This window comes from Aulonocara sp. 'chitande type north' Nkhata Bay, linkage group LG7 (genome assembly GCF_057382095.1).
Source record: "Aulonocara sp. 'chitande type north' Nkhata Bay isolate Kocher_YH1m ecotype deep benthic linkage group LG7, A_spYH_male_GT1.1, whole genome shotgun sequence".
NCBI classification, from domain to species: domain Eukaryota; kingdom Metazoa; phylum Chordata; class Actinopteri; order Cichliformes; family Cichlidae; genus Aulonocara; species Aulonocara sp. 'chitande type north' Nkhata Bay.
Window position 1 is genome coordinate 60,183,378 of NC_141350.1, and position 20,972 is coordinate 60,204,349.

Sequence of the window (20,972 nt, forward strand, 5' to 3'; positions counted from 1 at the left end):
TTCAAATCCAGCTCTCACTGGATTAAAAAAGATAAGAGTGTGACAGCCAAAACTCAAATTGAGGTTATCTCTTATAGTCTATTGATACTGACACAATCAGCTACTAAACAAAAATGTGACCCAATATGACCTGTTAAAAGAAGTGAGAGTTGCATACCTTGTACAAGCTTTTGTTGTTTACACTATATCAGCACTGATTTATTATCATTACAAATCCTTTGACCATTTGGCATCACAAACACAGCATCAGGCCTTAACCTCATCTTTCATGAAGCTTTTATTTGTACAATGCCATAAGATACAAAGAGTCTGTTCACATATCATACAGATGTTTGAGTGCAGTAAATACATGTTGTCCAAAAGGTATTCCTACCAAGGAATGAGACATTAAAGCCGGACTAGACAATGACAAATCCATACAGCAATAACGGGAAACCGTCCACATGGAGAGGTCTTAACCCTCCAAACGTTAGTGTTTAAATATCTGACTACTCGTTTTGTTGTTGCGACAGATGCATTCACTAAGCAGCCTTTAAGCCTACTTTATAAGACTGGTGTTTTGTCTAGCTCACTGTAGAGTACTGGGACAACAGCTAACGGAGGTATGTATGAGTGTTGGCGTTACAATCCACAGAGACAGTCTGACATGGGCTGTCTGCAGCTCACTGACTGTTGCTGCTGCTGCTAAAGAGCCGTTTCTGTTCAGTGCAGACCAGTGAACTGATGAGGAAGGAGCAGCTTGTGGCTGTTCCCACCTCAGCAGGCTGGCAGGAGGAGCCGGCGATGTAACGATGCCAACAGCCAGCACTGGCAGTGTTTTGATCATGATGTATTTGTTCCTACAAACTCTTTTTCAAACAGCCAGTGCAATGTCTGTCCCTACTGCACAAAGCTATTCTCCATTACTTCAGAGTGACACAGAGATTCAACCACAGCAAATGGAAAGAAACAGAACGAGGCGAATGAATTAAACTATTAATCCGGCACAGGTTATCTATCATTTACCTCTGCTAGACAACCACAAATTGATCCAATTTTATTTGTTCCTGTCAAATTAAGTAATGATTTAAGATTTTTTTTTTTTTGACAAAAACTCAAAATGCCTCATCTGTCCTCATACCAGTGCCTCTAAAGCTCATTTATTAACATGCTGCATCTTGTTTGTTTATCATTAAAGACTAAAACCTGTCTATGGGAACATAGACTGTATATAAAAGATGGGCATAGCTTCAGGTTTAAAGAGCGCGCCAATGGATAAATATGTTACATTTATCACATTTTTAAGTACCTTTATTGTGAGTCAATGGTCTTAACTGTTAGCTGAAAACATAATGTTCATTTTGCAAATTATGGTTCAAATTAGTTTCCAGAATAATGATGAAGCGGTGTTTATCTCCTGTGCAACGGACACGTGGTGAACCAACGAGCAGTGTCCACCAGATATGGCCTGCTCTTAAAACTGCTGGTTTCAAAAACGCTCATCTCATTCACTAACAAATGAGTGATGTCACAGTGGCTACTTCTTTCTTCTATAAACAGTCTTTGGGTTCCACCCCACCTGAATTTCCTCCACTGGTCCCGCTTCCAAACTGTCTGTTCATATTAATGGGTAGAAAATACGTGGAGCACAAAGGGGTTCAGATTCCATCTTTCAGGGAAAAACAGTTTTCTTACTAAATGTGTAACACTAAAACAAAGCACTCAAAAGCACCAGTCTGCATTATGTTAGCTTCATTAGTTTTCGGTTCAGTGCCCGGCAACAATTTGCCGTATTGCTGCATGGGAGCCAAATCTCCTAATCCATGTTGGTGAAAGCAGGTCAGTCCACAATTAAAATCATTATAACTCAAACATTAACCTACAGTTTGGTAGGTTTTGGTAGAGTTTTCTGATTTTCCCTTTAAAATTTCTGTATGTGACGCTATAAACATTATTGTCCAGCTTCCTTTTTTTCGCTGATCTGGTGTTTTGAAATGGTCTTAGTTCCCTTCACTCATTCTTTTTGATTACCCCATAAACAATGCAGCCAATTCGTTTAATGTGCCTCTGTTTCTATCCACGAAAATGGAAAGTGTGGTAAACTCCCCGTGCAGCGTCACAAAGCTCGATAACATAGTTTCAGGCGATCAGTAATTGGGTGATGTTTGTGGCTTCACCGAGCAGCAGCACATGACACGTGAGACAAAACTGAGTAAAAATAGTCCTGGATGTATCGGGGACCTGGATTCCACTGACAGCACGAACAAATCAGCTTTTAGCACAGGGATGGTCGGGGTAGTCCGATCTAAAATTATTGTATAATTGTATTAAATCAGTCCAGTTTAAACTCAGCATTTTCTGTAAGTCAGCCTCAGTGAGCCACGCAATCAAATTTCACAGCCTAGCACAAGCACACAAGCACAAATTTAACTGAAATGCTGTCAGTTGTTTCCTACAAAGTTACAACACAGAACCTAACCAGAAAACTGGTTCTCCAGGAGAAAAGAAAAATGAGTGTATTGGGTCAGAGAAAAGACCTACTTTAGATCTGTGTCATGTAGGTGGAGGGAAAAACTCCACACTAATCTAGGCTGGTACACCCGAAAGGGATCGCCCTGCCACTTATCTCTTTCTATCACGATGTTCAGGTCTACAGCTGTGAGCCAGGAAGCTGAAAACTGTTTCAATGTCAGAACAAGATCTGGTCTGTTTGTGGGGGGGGGGTTACAGTTACGGCTTTTGATAGGAATGTGTTACACTGCTACCGGAGAGCAACATAAATAATGTCTGCATAAAAGCCACATTATCTCCAAAACAATTTACACATTCATTCTGAATGTGGCAGCTGACGATTTTAAGAAAACACCGAACCAGGCTCAAGTTCACCACAGAAGCAGTACAGTGATACGTCTACGATTTTAGCTGCTTTGTTATCATCTGCATCTGCTGTTTTACACTCGCGGCGTGCTTCAAAACAGACAAGAACAGGACAGGTACCCGCAGAGTCGCGGACTTGAATAAAGCAGATTCAAGCTCTCTCCGTCTGCAGTCTATCTTGCCTCACGAGTATCTACCCTGTGTCCCAAAAAGAAGCAAAGGGCCCAATATGAATTCACCGTGAGTCACGCTGCATCACGAGTTTACATCTCTCCCTCAGCCATCTTTAGAAAACAATGACAGTAAGGAGTGAACACCAGGGGACTTTTGTACCGTGACCAGAAGGCAGAAGAGCGTGTTTCATGAAGGTGTGTGCATGTACAGCTCAGAAGGCACAGTTCTCAGCCAGAAGATGTGCATGTGTGTGCTTTTGTGTGCACGTGTTTGTGGGAAAAAATGGCAAATGGTAGCAGGTGTGTGTTGCCGATGGAGCAGCTGTAGGCGAGAGGATGTCCAGCAGCAGGACAAGGCACGAAAGCATGAGTGTACACGTGTGTGTGTGTGTGAGAGAGAGAGAGATAAAGAGTGTCCAGAATCAGCCACAGCAACACCAAAACATCCTGTAAAATCTGTTATGTGCAAAGAAGAAGAAAAACACTGAAATCAAGTACAATGACAATACAGTAATACACCAACGGAGCTCATATCAGAAGCACAGGCACAGCTTAAAGTGGACTTCTTATGCTCATTTCCAGCTCCATGTTTGTTGTGTTTTTATTCTTGGGCTCTCACAATAGCCTTTAATGATTTATAGCTCAAAGTAATCTTTATTTATCATATACTGGGTCTTCAGCTTGCCACTGAAAACAACCAGTGTTGGCTCTTTTCCCTTTAAGCCAGCTTTCTTCTGATTAGCTGAGACGAACAAATTAGGCACAGACCCCCCCATAACTGTCTGAAACTGGGTGATTAGAGCAGGCTGAAGCCTTTTTCACCTCAGTGCTTGAAATTTTGGCCATGTTTGATATGAGCATCCACTTCTGTAACAGTATATATATATATATATATATATATATATATATATGACAGAAAATTAGGTAAAGCATAATGGATACTCTTTAATCGTTCTCAGTAAGAATGTTGGTTAAAGTACATGTAAAATGTAAAACAGCTAATAAGAACATACCTCAGTAATAATGTCAGGGGATGATATCCCCGAAGTTATAACAACAATCTCGGAGAGATGTGATTGTTCTCTCACACAGGTCTTATTTCACATGGATGAAGCAGGTGCTGCAGAAGTTGGCGCTCACAGTTCCTACGCAGCTTCTATTGACAAATCTTCATAACCATTTTTAGGGGGGTGTCAGATTTGGTATTTTAACTCAGCGCATGCCACATTATGAGTCACTAAATACACGCTGACTCATAAAGAAAAATATTCAAGCTGTACCTAGCACTTTTCTCACAGAGCAGCATGCTCTATGAGTCTGTCTGTGCTGTTTGCTCTGGGTTAAAATAGGAAGGCCGGATGTGGAAAAATGTGAGATGAAACAAAACAAAAAACATAAAAACACTGCTGGTGAATTTTGGGAACCTCATAGAGCAACAGCGGCGACAGGGCCTGCAGAGGTTTTGTTTCTCTGTAAGCATATCCTGCAGATCTAACAGCCCAGCTCAATGCTTTTTCCTATTCGTAAAACATTAACAAAGCTGATTTAAACACAAAACAAAACAAAAAAACTAAAAGCCATCAGCAGGGAAAACCATTATATTACTACATTTTCTAATTTTAGATGTATGAAAACAGGACACGCTGCTCCATAATGTTGCCAGTGGTCAAAAACTCCACAGGATGCCTTTAACTCTGAATGTTGTTGGTTTCCTCATAAATATTTAATACTATTTTTGAAATATGTAAATTTGAAACTAAGTGTTTAGACCCTTTAAGTAATTTATGACTTACAGTTTGACAACTCACCACTGAATCGAGCCTGTGACTGACAGAAATATTATCAAAGAAATTTAAAGAAAATGTTAAAAGGGGCCATTAATGCTCATTTTCTGTTGTGGTTTCTGCTTGATTAGCAGTTTAAAAAATGTTTTCAATAATTTACCTTATACTGGCCCTTTAAATATTTCGAATTTCCCAGAGGAACCCACCCGAGGGATTAATAAAGTTCTATCTTATCTTATCTTAAATAGCCACCCAGCGCATCATCTAAATGAAACATTCTGGCCTCTTTGTTGTGATTGGCTGTCTTGCACCCTTGCCTTCTTATCTGGTTGTTCAGTGATGACGCGACGAATCCTACTTCCGGGTCTAAAGTAGTCTGCGTTTAATATGGCTTTTGTGTTGTTAACATGTTTAATGTTATGTATTTTCTTCTATTTGATCTCAAAAAGCTCCTAAAACAGTCAGTGATCACTGTTGACCTCCCTCGGCTTTTATTACCACTAATCATTTATTTAAGCTCAGTTTTTAAAACCTTAGGGTGTAACTACAGCCCAGCCCATGCAGCAGTATATGAATGACTAACTTCGTATTGTGGATGGATTATCTCAGTTGTTCTCCTGGCTGAAGTTTGGTCCTTTTACAGCATCCTGCCATGCAATTACATTTGTTCCTGACCACCGAGAACACTCACGTTAACTTTTATCGAGTGGAAAAAAAGTTAGCTTGTTTATATTATGCTAACATAGCTGTGTCGCTAGCGGTCACATAGCACATCATTATATACCAGCTAGCCAAACTTCAGTAACCCTACAAACGTCACTGCTGTCTAGTTTTCTGTCTTCATTTATGCTGGAAGTGATAGCAGAGCTGTACATTTTAATTTGTTTCCAAAACCCTGCAGTCAGGACATGCTATATTGTATTTAGATAGAAGCTAGCGAGCTAACTCCCTGCTAACTTCTAACTCCGTTAAATGTCATAAATTCCGTTTTCATGGATGCCTGGATGTTAAACTCAATTGTTACACCTGGTAGAGCAGAACGCTGATCATTTTATTAAAGATGAAAGACTTTAGACAGTTTTTCAACTCTCAGTAATGCCATAGTGATCATTTGATATATGGACCTGCAGCGGAGTTTAGGCCCAGACACGGCTAGTGACGTCAGACTGAACATCCGGATTGTAGGAAAGCCAGAGCTGTGGCTGACCATATAAGGAAATATGCACCAAGCTGACATCAGATAGACACAAGAGCAGAAAAAAACATTAAACTAAGCCTTTAGAACTGTGTAACATCTGGGATTAGAGCTCACAGCAGTTACTTTTATAGAAGCTTACCTTATTACTTGAAAATTTGGCAATATTTAATATGGGCATCCATATTTGTAACATTATATATATGAAAGAAAACAAAGAAAAGCACATACAGTTTCAAAGCCACAGCTCTCAGTACAAATGCTGCGTTTACGATAATGATTCAAATCAGTATAACTGCATTAGGTGCGAGTGAAGAGCGAGTTGAGTTCACTCTGCCAGTTTTTCTTCATGTTTTACAGACCTGCGTAGGAACCCTGAGTACCTTTCATTTTCAGCCTCCACCTCTTTATGACCACATCTCCAAGGATGAATTTACAACCTCAGCTTAAACCAAATACTTTCGCCCATCTACCTCTCCTCTAGAAATGGTCTAGCAGCACATCCTAAACTATCATTTGCTTGTTTTCTTGTTAAAGACATATCAACTAACAATGGCGAATATCACAAGTAAATCACTACTACTTGATGGTGACAGAAACACATTTTTTTTCTAAGGTGATCCTGTAAATCCCTCAAATCAAACAAAGCTAAGCATGAACTCTGCGTTCTGCGGGGGGGTGGGATGTCATCACGATGAAAACAACGGGACAGGATGTGCAGTTTTATGGCAGAGAGGTCAAGTGTAAGGCGACTGGTAGCTCCGCCCCCTCCAGACACAGCTGAAAGTTTTAATTGGTTGAAGAGGGACTGGAGCTAGTGGTTAATGATGCTGAGCTACTTATGAGTTAATAACTCTAATATCTGGTGGAGGTTTCTTTCACTCCATTAAATGGGCCTTAATTTGGGATGAAGTGCTCCGAACAGTTTCTAACTCCACTGAGGTGTGGGAGGTTGCCAGAAGTCTTAGCTTCTCCATCTTTTCCAAACCAGAGCGGTGAGTTTGAGTAGCACTGTGCAAGCGGCTGCACATAAACAGCAGCGACGCGACGCCTTCTTCGTTTTCTGCTTCTCATGCCGGCTTTGTCAGTCTGTTTCTACAAGCCCCAGCTCTTTGTTTTTAGTCCTCTTCTCCCAAATTAGACCTGGACAGACCACATGAGGATTAAACTCGGGGCCCAGACACCAGCATGCCTCCATCCAAACATAAAATCCCCGGAGATGGGCTTTTGGCCTCACCACAGTCAAAGCGTCATTCTCCCAGAACATTTCCTCTCCGAGTCTGAATGTGAATAAAGGCTGTAGCAGGGGCCTGTGGTTGTTGTGGCATTTAAAAGCATGATGCGGTGCTAGTGCTGCAGTAATCTTTCTGAGTCAGAATGGCTGAAAGGCAAAAGTCTCCATTGTGCTTCTGTGGGTCAGCTGCATGGTGCTAATGCCTTGCTGAGACTGTAAGGACTCTGGGGACTTTAGAGGACAGTCATATGCTATAAACCCAGAGCAATCACACACTGTCTTTTAAGGAACCATTTTACAACCCATCACTGTCAGACAAAGTCCTTATAACACTGTCTTCTCCAGTAGAAACCACATAAATATGAGTTTACAGTGAAAATTGTCAAGATTTGAGAAGAACAACTGTTTATGAAGTGGCCTTTTAAGTTCTGGCGTCCTTTAAATGTCCAACATTACACTTTTGCGTCTGCAACCTCAGCCTTTTCTGAAGGTCTGTACCTAACAAGGGGAACAACAAACGATGTAGAACAACATTTCTCTAGACGCTGACCGTTCAGCTACTGTCGTCTTTTCAGTACATATGATGGCGTGTCTCTGTTATTTATTGAGGATTAGGTTGTCATCCAAGGTGAATATTTCCTCTGGATTTAGTCCAAAAGTGGGACATGTTTTTCCTCCGTTTCCTTCTCCAGCATCCTCCACGCTGCAAACAAAGTCAGTATTTATTGTCATTGGTTAGGTTTTCCTCCATGGGCCCTCATACCTGTGTTTGTACTGTCCTTTGCCTTGACTTTCAGTCCAAACGCAGCCCACGTGAAATCCTGAGCCTTTTGTTTCTAATTTGAGTCTCAACTCCCACTTTTAGAGCAGCGAAAAGAGTCACGTTGGATCTACACAATAGTTGTTCGTAGCTACTTAACAGATGCGACCTGCAGCTCAACAGAGGGCATTCATTTAATATGAGGGGAAAGTGAACGGAGTAAAGTGTTGAGTACCAACTGTGATCACTTTGTCTCGTCTTCCGTAGCCATTTGGTTTTATTTCAGCTGAGAACCTAAACTTGTGCAGGTAAGTGAAAGCAAAAACATGATGTAAGCAGCCTGTATAGTGTCTGTTTGCTGAACCAGCCCTCTAACACTAAACTTTAGATATATGCAGGCTGGTTTGCTGGTTATTTTCCAGGAAAGACTGTGATTTTGCCGGCTTTGGCCAGCCGCTCAATGATCTGGGCTTCGTAGTCTGCGTCGTGGACGCCGGTCTTCCTGAATTCTCCGGAGTAGCGGTTCTGTTCCCAGTAGTGGTGCCAGTTTCCACGGCTGTCTGCACCGAAACCAAACACGTTCACCTAGAGGAGAGCAGAAGTTAAAACAAGACATAGGACACAAGTGCCACGTTGATGCAAATGCAGAGAGAGAAAGAAGAAGAACAGACCTCATCACAGACGTGCAGAGCAAAGAACAGCACTAGCATCCCAGTGGAGGGGTAGCGGCCATGATGTCTAGTCCAGCGGTCGTGGATGTATTTAAAGAATGCTGGGTTGAAGATCTGGACCTGGGTCATGGAGGGACATGTAGAGAAAGGGAAGATACCATAAGATAAAGTCTTATTCACTGTGAAATCAAAGCAAAAGTCCTACAAGAAAACTGTGGAATTTCTTGTTTATTTAAAAGCACCGCCTCGGGCAGCGAGACCTGCAGACCTCTGCTTCAACTACAAAGCCACATCGTTCCAACTTGAGTAAAATTCAAGGTCATTCCTCATCAAAATGAAGGTTGTTAAACAGATGTTTGCACTTTAACACAGGGAAGATAACCCCGTGCATATTATAGACGCTGCATATTCCACCGGTCCCACAGAACAAGTTAAATTTTAATACTCCCTGCAGTTCTGATCACTGTGAAAGATTCAAGGACTTCTTAAGGGAATGAATAGTAATTAGAAATTTATCATCTACCTCTAGGTGATACTCAAGTCTGCAACAAACTGGGCTTAGAGAGGCTGCTTAGAACCCCATTTACTCCCCCACCCACAGTGGGGGAGTAAGTCTTTTAAATCTATAATTTTGGGTCGGCCACAAAGATGCTGTAAAAAATTTTTTAAAATAAATTAAAACTGAGTCTCTGACCAGGCGAAGATATTTGCCAAGTCTTCACATGACAGGGATTAGTCTGAGTTTATTTATTTTCACGGATTAAAAATACCCAAAAACGAGCAGATTAGTGAAAACAAAGGAAGGGTTTATAATCCAACTGTAATCCTTCATCAACAATGGGAATGGGGCGAAACAGTTGTAGCAGACCAGGTTCCCTCTTTGTGTGTGTGTGTGTGTGTGTGTGTGTGTGTGTGTGTGTGTGTGTGTGTGTGTGTGTGTGTGTGTGTGAGAAAATGGCCAAAATTAATTGCACTCAATGAAAATACATACCTTGTCTTTATCTACTCGGAGGAACTGCTTCACTGGAGCGTAAGTACTGAGAGGGAGAGAGAGAAATTGATTGACTACATTCAATCAGCACTTTATGTGATTGCTGGAGCTATGAATTCTGGATGATTGACAGCTGGCAGATTGTTCCACCCCAAAAACTCTCTGGCTTCTCACATCTCCACTCCACGTGTCAGTGCATGTGTGTTAAGAAAATTTTATTTATTCCCCAAAGATACTCTTCTGTGTGTCTGTGTGCCCTGAAGTCAAATGGCAAGTTTCAACATCCCTGTGCTGCAAGCAGTATTTGACATGTCTTAATCCATGCTTATGCATATCTGCGTGCACGTGTCTCGTCTTACAATCGAATCTGGCCCGTGGACAGAGCGCTGGTGATCCAGACCAGATCCAGTGTTTTGAAGGGAACGAGCACGAAGCTGACGTTGGCTGCCAGGTTTTTGGCACTCTCTGGGTACATGAAGTGGTGAGTGGTGTGGCTGCCCGCGTCTTCCTCGTAGCCCACTGTGGGTGCCAGATTTATCCTAGGAGAGAGTGTGATGGGGGAACAGCGTGAGAGATGAACATCATCAGGTCACAGGCTGTTAGAAATTGGTGTGTGAGGCCTTGGGTTTTACCTCCAGCTGGACTCAAACTGGTGCCAGAGTACCTTCACATGGATTTAATTTCACACTGACTTGCCAAATTCCTGATGCAATTCCTGCTCATGTTGCTGGAATCAATTTCTTGAAGAATGACTTCATGACCTCATAGAGCTCAATATAGATACTAATTTAGGCTATTATGGGTCTATGGCAGATATATTGGTATACAGATATCAGCTTGCGTGTTATTCAGCAATTTTGTAACTGATAAAATAAGTTTGAGAGCAAACAATACAGTTGTTTAAAATGTGCTTAACTTAAATAAAGTAAAAATAAAGCATGTCATAAAAGAAAATGGGCTCAGTTTGTCACACTTTACAGCTGAGGTGATTTCAGTGTTTCAGTGTTTTGCTGCTGAATGCAGTTTGATTCAAGGTCACACAAACAAGTTCTTCACCTATAGAGCGCTGTTCTCAGCGACTGTTTGTTTACTTGTTCTCTACATCATAGCACAGCTCCCATAGCAGTGAAAACACTTTACGTTTATCACAGTCACACTGTATCAAGTACACATATGCAGAGTATACAGTAATGTATATTATATGCAGGAAAATCAGTCAGACAGTAACTAATCGCTCAGCTGCGTTTGAGCCATTCATTGTATTTACAGTAGCTGTGACTCACTGTCTGGAGGAGTGATCCGTTTATGTAAACAGTTGGTTGCACTTGGAATTAAAAAGGTGGCTACTGACTTCACCTTACCATATGCCAGTGAACAAAACAGATGTTGTTCACACAGCAGGAGTTAAAAAGCACGCAGACAGGCGGTGGGTGGTGATAGTGAGGGGGACTTTTGTGGGTCAAGCTGGTTGAAAAACAAATGAAAATCAAAGCACAGCATTAAGAAATCGTAGCAGGAGATGGAAGTTGCAGGCTGCCCACACGGGTCTATTGAGAATGCAGCTCTAATGGATTCCATTGCCTATGGCAGGCAAAAACACATTATATCAGTCACTCCTGCTGAGTGTTTCATGGCACCGGCATGTGTCCTCGACACTAACTCGCGCGCAGTGCAGGAAACTACATATAGCTGTGCTCATGAGCTGGATTGTTTAAGAACAATCAGGCTTTGTGATCCGTCAATGCGGCTCGGAAACAGCTGGGGAGCAGACTGACACAAAAGGATTTATGTGCCTCTGTGCATGGGCGTGTGTGTGAGACAGAGACGCAGCCTATAAGTTCAAATGTCTCGGGACACAAACGCTGGGATTACTTTTGCTATCGCACACATATCTGCTGTTTGCTTCTTTGTAAGTACACCTCCCCATCCTGTACACACATGCACACACAATCTAGATGGCTATGATGATGGAACTTTAATGGCACATACTGAGCGGAGTGAGAATACAGTGTAATCCCCACATAAACTCTTTTTTCTTCTTCCCTCCAGCTGTCTCCCTCCTCTCCTCTCCCTCCTTCACCTCCAAGCTTTGGTCTTACAGCATAATTTTACTTCTTTGAGTCGTGCTTTTATCTAATAGTGCCCTGCATCCACTCTGTTTTGTCTTGCTCTGCTCATCTATCCGTTGCAGCCGTCTCTCTCACCTCATAATGTAGTTGTGATCATCAATGGTTGCGCCATATCTGGCCCCGCGAAGGTTCCCGGAGTTCCCCACCACAGCGCAGCGCAGGCAGCGTCCCGGATCCCACGAGCCGTACGGCGACCTTCCGGGAATCACCTGTGATAAACAACCATGATTAAATCAAGCAGACTGGACCGAAGCTACGGAGGAAATTAAATACATCACAAATACACATAAAACGACCTAAACTGCAGCTCAGACCTGACTGTGAAAATACATGCAGCTCTCAATATTGGGGTGAATTCTTTATGAGAATCTCCATGAAAAATACATGAACCACTTCAGCCCTAAGGGAGCCAGACTAAACCTACATCCTTATGGGAAAGCACTTTAAGTGCTTTGAGAGTCCGAATATAAAAAAGTCATACGGACGCGCTGGAGAGGAATGAGCCAGGTTTGAGATAAACCAAATGTCAAATAAAGACAATCTGCTCCCCCTCCACTCAGTCTTTGGACGGAAGTCTGAATTAATGACTTGGCTGATATGAAAGCACTACGGCAAAGGAAAGATGAATTAATAATATAAAATACCTGGAACAACCTCAGCAGCACCTGCTGGATGCTGTGGGGTTTAAACTGGGGCTGTAACATCTAGAGAGAGAACAAGAGAGAGAGAGAGATAGTTAGGATGTGTAGTTTCTCCTCTGCAGACAAATCATATCTGACAAGAGACTTTAAATTTAGTTACATTCTGTGTGCCCGTGTGCATGTGTATGCATGCACTCGCCTGCATTCAAGAGAAAATAAGCAGATGCTTGTGCCTAAGTGTGTGCGTGTGTGTTTAGGTAACAGCTACGTGTCAGACTGACAGGATGCAGTCAGACTGTGGTCAAAGGAGCTGAGGCATTGCCGTCCACATGTCAAAAACAAGCGGAGTGAGAAAATCTTTTTTAAAAAGAAAAGAAAGCAAAGGTTGTTTCAGAGTAAATTATTAAAAAAAAAGATTTGGTAAATGTAAAGGTGCACAGAAGAGGAAAAATAAGATCTAAACATAGCTCAGAGAAAGATGAAGAGAGGAGGAGAGTGATACAATAGGTCGCTCTTAAGCTAGCTGTCTGTCAGAGGATTAATGGATAAATAACACCATAAATGTGAAGCTACTGGTGTTTTACATTGAAAAAAAAAACACCCTCAGATTAAGTTCCTGCCTTTGGCTACTGTGAAAATGGGTTTAATGCATTGTTCATCAGCTTGTCAGAAAACATGAATAATAATCTAAGCGCTTTAGCTTAAACAGAGTCCATTATAATTTTAATGAGGAAGGTCACTTAGAAAAAAAATAAAGCACGGCACCTCACAAAATTACCATACTTAAAAGCTCCACCATTTTACAGGGCACATTTGAAATGAGCACAGAAGTATCAGTCTACCCTCTGACCTGTGGCTGCTGACTTTTGAAGCCGTTTTAATGTGAAGCCTTAATAGCTTTTAAACCGGTGAACTTTAAAAAGCGCTTAAACCGTCTTGGCATGTTTGTCCTCATAATAAATTATGGCATTTCAACACATGAGACTATGGTAAGAGACCATGGGCGTGACTACTTCTTGAGTCCTTGAGCGTGCAAACTAGTTTCATCTATAGGCGAAAAAAGTGACAGCAGCACCAGCAGAACAATCTGGGTGTCACCTGCCACATGTGAAAATATTAATTTCTTGGTAAATGATTTGGTAAATTTCACTTAATCAAATACTTAAAAACAAAAAACGCCCCTCCAAACACTAACCAGATTTTCATCAACCTCAGCTCTGCTTTGGTTTAATGGTAATTTTAAAATGTTAATCGCTTCCAGCATGTTAGCATCGTGACATTAGCATTTAGCTCAAAGCATTGCTGTGCCTAATTATAGCCTCTCAGTGTTGCTAGCATGGAGGCACCCTTCATTTTTAAAGCTTTAACTCACGAAATGCCCGTTTTTTAACTTATCCTTTAACTTCAAAGCTTTCTTGGGCAGGCACCAGTCGCTTTACATCGACAAGTGATCTTAAAGGGCATGAAGTATATTGAAGCCACATGTTTACAGTTAAGAAAAAAAATTGTTTGCTTTATTCATGTCAGTAAGAGTGTTTTTCATTTCTCTGGATCACGGTTTGAGTGCCCTTTTGTGGTATGATGATGCTTACCAACTAACAAACAGAAGTTGTCCAATTAAGAGGCAAAAAATAAATCCTGGCTCATTTGAGCATCTGCCAAACCACACAGGCAAATGTGCAATCATGCGTGAAAAGATAAAACAAGCACCTGCACAAATGTAAAAAAACAAAACAAAACAACAACCTATAAACAAAGAATGCAGTTTATGGCATCCTATGGATATCCATCGGGGTATTGGCAGCTGAAGTATGGCTCCTCCTATCCATAACCATCTTTTCTCTGTCTCTCCCACACACAGCAATCTTCATTTTCACACTCCTTTGTCACCCCTTCCTTTGCACCCACCAGTGCCCTTAATTCGCTTCTTCCAACACAGATCTCAGTCTTCAAGATTTTCATTCATGCATCTTCTCTATCAGCCTTTTTGCCCGCATGTCTAACTCCTGCTCTTTAACTTCCCCTTTCCGCTCTGCCTTACTGCTGCTCCTCTTGTCTATCTTCATCTCCTTTTCTCTCTGGGTTGCTTGTGCACGAGGCAGATCATAAGCCCTGATCAGAGTCCACTAATCTTTCTTTCACACCTTCTGACTTTGTTTCTCTTGCTGTTGCCTCTCTGCTATTGTGTCTTTGTCTCTGTTTTTTCAATCCTCCTTGATCCATCCATCCCTTTGCCTTCCTCGGTCTCTGACTGCATACACGATGCCAGAGCCAGCTTGGCATTCGATACCGCTGTTGTTCAGGGGCTACTAATTTTTGGCGTTTGTTTTCTGGCAGCATAGCTGGATGCTGTCGAGCTTCCTTCATGTCAGCCGTCTTCTGACTCCCAAAGTTTCCTGGCAACTGCATCCAAGGAACTCTAATTTTTCTTTTTCCATTGAAACAAGATTTCACTGCTGTTTCCAGAAGCCACATTAGATATTCAAAATTAGCCCTGTTATAAAATTAGAGACAGATGCCCAGTGTGCAAATTTTAAAAGAAATTGTAAAATTACCTTAAAAAGTACAATTATAACATTGGAGAGTTTGTGTCTACAGCAACAGACTGAAATGCTTAAAATGTTTCTTTCACTGCGTGCTTGCATTGTGCCTCTCCTGAGGCAGGAGTACACATTTGCACATTAGGTTTGATTGAAGAGGTCCAATCACGAATACGCATTAATCGCTTGTTTTCATTTCTTTATAGCGCTGCTATTGGATTTGGGAATAAAAGAAAGTCGACCAATACTAAAAACAAACAAATCAAATAACAAAGGAGAAGTGTTTTTTTTCACTGGTTGCATCGGGTGCATAGACTTCCCATAACAAATCACTTTTGGACTGAAGAGGTTCTCTCAGAAGAAATAAAAGGAGGTAACTGACTAGGGAGCAGCTACACAGATGATCCCTACTGTGAATTGCTGAAGTCTGCCTCATAAAAGTCTTTACCAGGAAACAATGTCTTTTTCTGTTTTCTGATTCCCAAATGCAAGGACTGTAAGTCATCCTTACTTTACATTACAGCGCTCAAAGATAATACTAGCTCGAAACACAACCATATAAACAGCAGGCAAGACACTAGACAGCAAGCCATTATTACTCTTGAGGTCTGTGGCCATTCCTCTCTCCATTCTCCACCCAGCCATCCATTAATTCCTGTTAAGTTAAAATGGATGTATTGATTAGAGAGTGGAAATCTGCTGACTGCAGTGTGAGAGAATAAATATTGTGTAGTTGCTAAATAAGGCTTGCCTTTTAGGTTTGATGTCAATTCTTTTGAAAAAGTCAGAATTCACGCATGACTCAATTAAAGACTCTGGAGTATGTCTGCGATTGTAATTCTCAGCAAATTTCCGCACAACTAATTCCAGCAGTCCAACAATTCTTGATTGTGATATGCAGGGTTTCTCTTTTCAAACAGATATAATATTCTAATTAAGTTCTAGTCAAGTTTTTATTCTCCGCAGTACCCTCTGCAGGAGAGGCCGCATGAATTTGAATGTAATTATTTACATGCCTTGTGATCACTCTGGGCAAATTGTTAAGCTTCATTCAGGGTGCTGTGACATTTTTCTACTCTAAATTTATGCAGACAACACGTAAACTGGCACTTTTCACTGTGTCTGCAGTAATTCAGAAACAAGGACAGCTGCCTGTCTACAACACTTATCTCTCCAAAGCCTGGTGAGTTGTCTTTGCCTTCATAGGAGGCTAATAAATATAATTTACATTATGTTCATTCTTACAATATTTTAAGGAACATTCTAAATTTAGAGAAAAATATGGAAACTCTCTATGAAGTTTCCAAATTTAAATGTTAAGGTATTTTAAGATAGGTAGAGTCCTCCCCATTAGCATTAGCAATGATTTTAACATATCTGCCAAAACTACACTCCAGACCTCAAGTTAAGGGGTCTTCAAGGTCAGGAGTTCATGGTGCCAAACAAACACACAAGGTATATGCTATATATTAGAAATCAAGCAATAACAACATTACATACGTGGTGTAACCAACACAAGTCGTTCATTAAAATGACTGCCTACAGTGGTCAAGCAATGTGACTTATTGGAAGTCCATTAAAAGCAGATGATTACATTTCTGGACTAATTACATTCAGAAACCACATTTGATATAATTAAATTAATATAATTTAATATAAATGTATTTTAGATCTGCCCATTCCTTTCCTATCCACTCCCCCCCCCCCACGCCAGTTCATCACCACCCTGTTACCCTGTGTGACCTAATGACTTGGCAGCTGTTGGCCTGTGTTTGCAGTTTTTTGCCATTTCAGAGCTTAGCTGAGGATTCGGCTTTGAAATAAGAGTCTAACCCGGCCACTGAAGGACACTAAACTGGATGACACTTACTGCAGATGCACACAAACACATTTGCACTTAGATTTGAGTGGACATAGAGAGACAACGCATGTACGTAAATAGTTACAAATCAAACTAAAAGGAGGCATTTACATAATGATCCTTTAAGTGCTTCCTGTGTCTCACACTTGACTAAAAAAAAAACCTCATTCTGGGGTTTGTTTGTTTGTTTTTTACACATTACTATAAAACATTTTAAGGAAAACCCAGAGGCCAACCTTGTTTATTTGTTCCACTTTTCCACAAATACCATCACATATGACTGGCAGGGATACTTGAGAAGCATGTAGGACTTGTAAGAGGGGGATTGGTTGGCTCAGAGATGAGGCAGGATGAGGAGGACAAGATTATTATGTGTTACTCCCCCTGTGTTAGTGTTCTATAAACTTATGTCTTCCATGTAACTTGCAGCTCCCCACGCTCTCTATATACATAAATAGAAAGTGCTTGATAGTGCTCCAGACAGTGGCACAAAGTTATTTTTGTTTACTGTGGTTCAGAGGAGAATGATGCTATATGCTGTAGTATAATACATGATCTTATTATTGTGTTTCGCTTTATGAAGTTAGAAACATTAAATCACCCAAACGCAGTCTGCAGATTTAGTGTGAAGTATGCAAACCAGGTGTTTTACTCCAAAACAAGTAACTAAACCACATATACAAAAAACGCAGCATAGCATTTATAAGTAGAACTTTAAATTTCTGATTTGGAAACTTCTACAATTTGCATGAACTTGTGGTAGCATGCACTGGATACCAATTTCCCTTCCAGTCAGGGACATCTGACCCTGGAACACTGAGATAAAGGGCTAAGAGCTCAGACAGGCGGTGGAGAACTTATTGCCCTTATTGCTGGATTTTTTCCATGAATAATTATGAAAGTGAATTCAGATCCTGGCTTTAAATTATTTAATTGCTCACATGTAAATATACCAACAATCAAATGAAACCATTGTAAACATTATAAGTTTACCTAATGAAGTTGTTTTAAAGACTGTATGACACTGAGGGTTTCTGCCAGGAAAACTGTGGCTGCTGTAACTCGTGGAGGGATAAGTCGGCATTTTAATGAACACAAGTGAACGAATAGCTCAAGAATGGACAAAGTATGACTTCATAACATTTCTTTCTGGTTCCTTATGACTACGTTTTTAAAAAACAATCATTTAAAGTATTTTTACATGTGTGAAAACAAGAACGGTATGCTAATAAGACACATTAACTAACTTAACAGCTGTAGCATTTGTTCTAGTGCTTAGGAGCAGTGTGAGATTTAGCTCTGGCAGGCACAAACCCTGCTAATATTAACATCACATTGTATCAATCACGTATGGACAAACTATTCTGTTTGTATGTTAATTATAAAGCCAGACACTTAACATAACAACAGGAAGCAGTGGAATCAACTACGCAGGCTGTGTTCAAAATTCAACTAAAAGTTCATTAATCTTAATCTTATATCTTGCATGTTTATTCTATAATGGTTTTACAAGGGATTATGTGCTGTCACTTAGAAGGGGGCAAACAAACTAACACGATAACACCTGTTAATCAGTGAGCTTTAGAAGAACTGCTAAGAAGATTTTGTTTACTTTGGAAATGCCATGCTGTCTCCAGCCTTCCAGTCTTTGTGCTAAGCTGACACGCTCTTGGATAGAGCTTAATATTTACCGATTAGGAGCAATAAGTATATATGCAAAGAAGCTAAGCTATTAAACTTGTAGTATATTGAGGGCATAGGCTCTTTGCTTTATTCGAATATTGAGAAAAAAAAATCAAACAGATGTCAGGAACAAAACAAACTTGCACATGTAATAATGCGTCACCACACCTAATATAGTACAGATTTACAAAGATGTAGGAGCCCTGGTTGTGGAGGTTATTAATTTTCCAGACTTTGAGATATGTTACAATAATTTACTGCTTTAGCTGATGTGAAAAAAACAAAACAAAAGAAAAACACTCCAGACTGTTACTAACTTACATAACTTTAGAGATTAAAGTTACTTACCACCCACCAGTAGTAGACATCAGAGGGTAACTGCATGTTGTCTCTTGTCCAAACAGGAGAGATATCCGGGTCGTAGTTTTCATCGAACCAATCAGAAACTCCAGGATCCCCGACACAGCGCTGACAGGCACACGTCTTCTGCTGTGGGGCATCAGGTGATGACAGGCGGTGCGCACCCATGTAGCTGGGCACGAGCTTCACACGCCGTGACTCTTCCCACCCGGGTGGTTCCAGGTAGTTGAATCCGACGCCCCCGCGAAGGGACACGGACAAGAATAGGGAAGTGAGAAAGATGAGAACCAGGGAGCCGAGGAGAACCCAGATTCTGCGGGAACATCTCACTCTGCCTCCTTTCTCTGCTCCACCTCCTACCCCAGTACTACCTCCACCTGTAACCATCCCTCCACTTAACCAAGGCCTGAGCTCTGAGATTCTGGGAGCTCCCCTGGATGTGCCCCCGCTCCAGGACCCCCAGCCCCAGCGTCTGTCCCGGTGCAGGGTGGAGGACGGTATGCGGCCCCCCCAAGGCCATGTCCCCACCCCTGGGCCTGCCACTGTCCCCAGCCCACAACTACCTCCTCCTCTTCCTCCTGTGCCTCCACTAAGCAACCACCACGGTCTGGTCACAGTGACTGGGACGAGCCCCTGGCTGCCAGTATGGACCACACAATCACTCCCTTTATCGGTCTGTCAAAGACACGCACAAACACACACACAAAAATACAAAGGATAGTGTCAGAGTCGATCTGTCTCACAGTCAAGCTGTTCGCTCACCGGAGCTCCTACGCTTTCTCTATGTCTCCCGCTGGATTCTCTCTCTAACTGCTCCACAGCCATGCACTTGTCTCACACACTGAAACGCCTGAACAGACACGAACACACACACACACACACACACACACACACACAGGAGTCGCCGCTGAATCACACACAACTGGAGCCAGACTGCTTCAGAGGTCCTTTGTTTTCAGTGTGAGGTGATCTCTCTTTCAGCTTCGAGTACAATCCCAGCGTATTTGCACCTTTGTATCTTTCGTCCACTCCCTCCTCTTTTGAACTTTATAACTTTCCCTTTCCTGGCTTCCTCTGTCTGGATCTCTGTCACTTTTCCCTGCCTCTTTTTATTTGATTAACTGCAGTATCCATCGTCAGTGAAATCCAACAGCTGGATGCGGCAGGTCTTTCTCGTTTCCTCTGCCATCTGTGTGAATGTTGAGCTTGGCCGCAGCGCTGTGCTTTCTCTCTCCCTCCGTCTCTCTGTTTGCACTGAAGCGACGTAGCCAAAGACAGCCAGCAGACTAGTCGAGAGCGGTGGAGAGAGGGAGGGAAGAAGGAAGGAGGAGCAGCAGAAGGGAGGTGGTCTGCCCTGAAGGGTGTTCCATCACTGCTCTAGCCACCCTTGACAATAAAAAAAAAAATCCAGTTTTTCCTTTATTTTCTTCCTTTTGTCTTTCTATCAAGTTTCACCTCGCCCAGTGTCACCCTCTTTCAAGGTCTCTCCTTTTTTTCTTTTACCTTTTTCACTCCATTGTCTGAATCTGCCACTGAGGAACGCTGAGCTACTTGACTGAGAACAACTGCGTTAAGATTAAAGCTCTCCTCTGATGTGGCTCTTCTTTACGCTCTCCTCAAACACAACGTCTTAAAAGTTAGTATAGAAAGTTTCAGTTCTTTGTGTGTTATGATGAAATTGTAATGAAAAAGAAGTGTATAAAAAAGAACCCTTTGCGATAGTTTTCATCACACGCTGTAAAGGAATACAGCATTTCCTTCTATCACCTCACTGATGTTTCACCAATTTGGCATCCACAGTTCAGAAATAAAAATCAGTCAAGAAGTCCTGTCACTGTTCATTTCAAACTGGTACAGATGTCAGATTTTTATGATGACTATTTGTCCATGGATGAGGCTGCGCCGTGGAAAGGCGAAAGTGGTGGATGGAGTGAGGCGCACAGGGCGTGATGGAAAAATAGACAAAACCAATCAGCCCCAAATCTCATCTTCTCTCCAGCTGGCTTTGAGAGGATGACGGGAGGAGGGGAGGGCGTAGCATCTGTCCTCTACCCCAGACTATGTGTGTATGTGCACATCTTTATGCCTGTGATT

General features: G+C 41.7%; 1 protein-coding gene across 1 annotated transcript; it reads right to left on the reverse strand.

Moving 5' to 3' along the window:
* Window positions 1-265: 265 nt before the first annotated feature.
* On the reverse strand, window positions 266-19,554 carry st3gal2 (ST3 beta-galactoside alpha-2,3-sialyltransferase 2). The gene is made up of 7 exons (XM_086301721.1): window positions 18,867-19,554; window positions 12,438-12,497; window positions 11,869-12,002; window positions 10,024-10,203; window positions 9,665-9,710; window positions 8,674-8,793; window positions 266-8,587 (listed from the first exon to the last, which is right to left on the reverse strand). The coding sequence occupies exons 1-7, from the start codon at window positions 19,263-19,265 to the stop codon at window positions 8,414-8,416; spliced, it is 1,113 nt and encodes a 370-aa protein (XP_086157847.1). The 5' UTR covers window positions 19,266-19,554; the 3' UTR covers window positions 266-8,413.
* Window positions 19,555-20,972: the final 1,418 nt, after the last annotated feature.